Raw genomic sequence first — 5,166 nt, forward strand, 5'->3', positions numbered from 1 at the left:
AGGACAAAAAATACACATGTGTTAATCGCGTTAAAATAATTAGTGGCGTTAATTTTTTTTTGTGTTAACGCGTTATTAACNACACTTAAAGGAGCGGGTGTCACACAGCCGGCCAGTGTGGAGGTCAATGATGTGGAGGGAGTAGTCTTCCAGAGGGGAGCGGGGGTTGGGAGTCACAGATTCGTTGTTCCGGTACACCTGGAGGGAGATGAAACATAGATGAGAGGAAATATTTAAGGACATTTTAATACGTTTGATTTTATTTCCTTTTTGTATTTTATTAAGAGGGGAAAGATCAAAATCACTATCAGAAATAATGTATTCATCCTGGGGGAAATTGGGTTTTATGACAGCTGTTCCATTTTAGAAAAAATGTAATAAAAGATAAATGAAAGAAATAATATGTATATAAACATAAGAAGGAAGTATCTACAACGAAAAGATAAAATAAAAAGTCTTATAAAGATAAGAATTTAAAGAAAAATGTCAAATAAAGATAACATTTTACAAAAAAAGAATACAATATTATATAAAGATAATGGCAGGATATTGATATTGGATTATAATTTTCATGTGTAGTGAGTTTGGGGACTCGTCTCTAGCTAATTCATTAAAAGCACACATATTATAATATATTATAAAAGCACAAATATTATAATCTTAATCTTTCAAACCATGCTAAAATATGGTTGTTTTAATTATTTTTGAGTTTCCCAGTACATATATAGTTAGTGTGATGGTGTTTTTACCTCAAAGAAGTAGGGCGGCGGCTCCTCCGGGACGTACACGGCCGACCCGACGATGACGTAGCGGCAGTCGTCAGTGAAGAGGCTGCACTCCCGGTTCAGGTGTTCTCCGTTGGAGGCCACATTAGTGACGTGGAGCAAGGAGAAGAAGCGCTCGAACAGACGGCCCCGGATGTTGAGGGAACGCTGGTCATTGGCCGTCAGGAGGGTCTCTCCCTCCTGGCCCCTCAGCAGGTCCTGAGCTGCCTGGCAGCCTTGATATTCATAAATCTATGGGAGGAACATACAGAGAGAACATTTTATTTCTTTGTCTCAGGTAAATGGGTTAGTCAGAAGTCTGTTCCAGTCTGGGTGGTTTGCTTTTGAGGATTGGGAGTTAAACTCATTCAACTTAATTTTTTTCATTGGGCGAATAAATAATCACAGGATAGGTGAAGAGAAGTGCAAGGTCACATACAGTATATAGCCTAAAGTAAGACGGATGAAAACAAATTCAGAAAAATCGACTCATATAAATAATAATCATTCAAAACATAAAAGATAAATAAATTGGTAAATAAAACAAATTAAAAAGAAAAATAATTAAATTAAATATGGATAATGGTTGTTTGGTGTGTGAGAAATATGAATATAAATAATAATATTTTGTTTTAAAAGGATTAAAAATATAAAAGATACATAATATGGTAAATAAAAAATACAATTATGAATACAACTAAATTAAATAAGGATAATTTATAAGTGTATGGTTTTTTGATGTGTGCGAAATGTGTGAGGAGACGAGGGAGACACACAAAGTATTGGGGGAAGGTCCAGATCAGCTCCAATGTAGAGGAGGGAAATATGGCTGGAAAAAAGTTAGCGGTTTACCTCCAGAGAAGTCTGGTCTGAGGAGAAGGCGATGAAGCAGCGTCCATCTGGTGAGAACTTCCTCAGGAAGCAGGGGGGCTTCTCTACGTTGACCACAGTAAAGTTGGGGAAAAGGTTCTGGTGGAAGCAGCGGACTCTGTACCAGTGAGCTCCGGGGCGGCCCGAGCAGATCCTCCGCCTCTCGAGACGATGAACCACGTTCTGATTCTGGATCCGCCTGGGCTTCAGAGTTTGGATTTCCTCATCCATCGCTGTGATTAGAGGGTGATCTAAAATCCTTCTCAGAAGGTAGATAGACAGGAAGCCGGTACGTAGAAACGACTACATCACAAGGGCACTCCTGTTATGGTGTTTTCTGTAGAGAGGAAAAAATACTTAGTTGTTTTTTTCATCAGTTGAGAAATAAAAAAATTACTTGCTGAAAACACAGTAATACATTACAGTTTTTATAACAGATATACTGTTTTGCGTAACAAAAACATATAACTAACTACATATCTTATTAGCCATTAAAGTTAGTTTTTATTGTATTTTTTTTTCTTTCTTACATATACATAGATAACTTACCCCTGCATTTTGCATTAAATGTCATAAACCTTAAGCTGTTAATTTGTCGTTGAATCTGCGAAAAACAAAATATTTGCTATTTCGGCAAGTTTGAAAATGTCCCATTTTTATAAATGACCCCAAAAAATCCTTTGCTTTCCTTGACAGCTGGTCAGAGAATGTAAGCATCTTCTTGAGACTGAGATACAACCAGATTTGCTTTTATGCAAACCAGAGAAAACACCAATAGATTTCTAAAGAATTCTTGTTTTCAGGTGTAAATCTACGGAGCCCCTCAAGGGACATGAAAAAAAGAAAGTCGGGATAACGGGTTAGTATCTCGTGCGCACGAGAGCGTTTCTTGTGAGCACGAGAAATTAACCCGTTATCCCGACTTTATTTAATTATTTTTTTGAGAAAGTTACCGGTGCGCCAAGGAGGAAGTGGAGCGCACAGGAGACAACCATTTTATTGCAGACTGTTATGTTTATGTGGGGACATGACAGTGCATACATTATTTGAGATATATTTCAAATTCAGACTTAATTTTAAGGACATTTCGGCCAGGGGTGTAGAGCTATTTGTTTAAGCACCGGATTGGCAAACAGGAGAGTCTGTGAACCAGTCTGCTTTGATCTATAAATTAATGTCTGTGACTCTCAGTCCACTAGGTCCACCCCGATCGGGCCACTCGGTCCACCGTTTCCCCGCAGCGAAGCTCCCCCCCGTTGACAGTTCACTAGCCCCCGCCCCCGTTGACAATTTACGTGGGCTGGGCTGGGTGAGATTCCCGGGCTGATTTTTAGTCCCAGTCCGCCCATCATGCCTTGGTGACCTTGGTTAAAACGTAACAGCCAGTCACTCTTTATAGCTGTTCGAATGAAGGTAAACACAGTGTAGGCAGTGCGTAAAAGGTTAAAAGTAAAAAGTGGGTGTTTCTCAATGTCGAGGAAGGCTCCTCCAGAGCCACTATTTCAAGCATACTATGTCATCGAGTGCCGCCGAAGGACTGTTCCAATGTCCAGCATACTTGGAATTCTACCGAGGCCGGTGTACTTCATAGCAAGACATTTCGAGGCTCCACATGTGTAGCCTCCGGTCTTAAAATCCCCACAAAGCTTTGCGCACGGACCTATTTCCAAATCTTTGGCGGAAATCGCTCTCCATTTAATGCGGGGCCACGCATATGACGCACACCACCACACCTGTTACACAGCGTCCACACGGCGGCGTGCGTTGAAGCTTGCCGGTGGGCATGTCTGAAACTCGACCAACAACCAATCACATGAATCTCCCGCCCCGGACACACAAGCACGCGGTTTCATTGGCTAGAGCTTGAACTGGCATATGATTTGATTGGCTGACGCTTCCGTTGAAGCTTCAAAAGTTGAACATTGCTCAACTTTTGAAGCGAGAAACGCGAGCAAAGCGAAGCGACCACAATGCAGTTCGGCAAAGCCTGACGTCACCCAATTCAAAGTAAATGGGCAGAAGCGTTGAAGCTTCAGCGCACGCCGCCGTGTGGACGGGCCGTTAGGCTGTTCCACAATTCTTCGTTTTCCGAGGCTAGGAAGGATTCTTGCCTCGCTTCTGAAGCAAGTGAATTGGAGGTACATGTGCTACCAAGCAAGCGTCCTCGACATTGACGGCCCGTCCACACAGCGGTGTGCGTTGAAGCTTGCCGGCGGGCGTGTCTGAAACTCGACCAACAACCAATCACATGAATCTCCCGCCCCGGACACACAAGCAGCGGTTTGATTGACTAAGCTTGTATAGGCATATGATTCGATTGGCTGACGCTTCTGCCGAGGCTTCAAAAGTTGAACATTGCAACTTTTGCAGCGAGCCACCCTAGCAAAGCTCCGCTTCGCTTCCCACAATGCAGTTCGGCGAAAAGTGACGTCACCCCATTCAAAGTGAATGGTGAAGCTTTCAACGCACGCCGCTGTGTGGACGGGCCGTAAGAAACACCCACTAACCCGTTATCCTGACTTTTTTTTCTCAGTTTTTTCATGTCCCTTTAGGGCACATGTGTCAAACTCAAGGCAAGGGGGCCAAATCAGGCCCGTGGTGGATTTAATTTCGGCCCGCAGGATAATTATTTAATTACTATTAGATCTGGCCCTCCGGTATATTGCACGCACACCTTCACTCAATCCTGAGGGTTTCCTCAGCTCAGAGCCTGAGCCCAAACATTGATGAACTTGCACCCAAGATGAGATGCCAAGTATCTGTTTCTTGCGACAACAGGGCATGTTTGGTTTTTTCTTTGAGGGAAATTATTTTTTTGAAGCTGTTGTTGGCCTGTGGAAAAATGTAATCCTAAGAAATGACTCAGATAGCAGATAGAGCCATAAGAAATGAGTGCAACTGATTATTTAATGTGTAATGTTGTTTTTATAGGCAATAATTTAAGCTTTGTTAATTCCAGGTTTAATATGTGCAATAAGTTCATTTCAATACGTTTTGCAATAAAGATTGAACCAGTCCGGCCCTCGACTAGTACCCATTTTTTTTATTTTGGCCCACTGTGTATTTTAGTTTGACACCCCTGCTTTAGGGGCTCCGTATAAATCAGAAAATCTCCCTGTCAGCCTTTTTTTCAGTGTCCTCTAAAACATATGTTGCATAGATCAGTGTCAGACTGAATACTTGAATACTTTACAGTTTTGAGTTTCAGCACTGTCACTTTTGGAATTGGAAAACAGTTATCAATTTCCTGAGCTTCAAGCTAACTGATTTTTAATGCACATAACCTTAGGAGTGTAGCTAAGTGAGGATATAAAAGAGCACAGAAACACAGAATAGTCTTTAGCAGAAATAGGAGCCAGGATCTTCTCTTTTAGGAGTCAGGTGTGATTCATTGCAGGGCTAACACCCTGAGAGGTGTGTCATTAGCTCAGCCAACTCGACAGTGAAGAGCAGATACCGCTAAGTATATCACTAAACCGTGAGAGGGTACAAAGTTACTCACATGTAGTATTTAAAAGCCAAATGTGAAGCG

The 5,166-nt window shown here is 41.9% G+C and overlaps 1 protein-coding gene across 1 annotated transcript in view; it reads right to left on the reverse strand.

Moving 5' to 3' along the window:
* The window catches only part of det1 (DET1 partner of COP1 E3 ubiquitin ligase), a 7,660-nt gene extending 2,494 nt beyond the window's left edge, over positions 1 to 5,166 (reverse strand). Inside the window, 4 exon segments of the mRNA XM_010774312.1 lie at positions 53 to 198; positions 750 to 1,016; positions 1,617 to 1,971; positions 5,137 to 5,166. Coding sequence (XP_010772614.1) covers positions 53 to 198; positions 750 to 1,016; positions 1,617 to 1,865 — 662 coding nt within the window. The 5' untranslated portion in view covers positions 1,866 to 1,971; positions 5,137 to 5,166.

This window comes from Notothenia coriiceps, unplaced genomic scaffold (genome assembly GCF_000735185.1).
Source record: "Notothenia coriiceps isolate Sejong01 unplaced genomic scaffold, NC01 NC01_scaffold00013820, whole genome shotgun sequence".
NCBI classification, from domain to species: domain Eukaryota; kingdom Metazoa; phylum Chordata; class Actinopteri; order Perciformes; family Nototheniidae; genus Notothenia; species Notothenia coriiceps.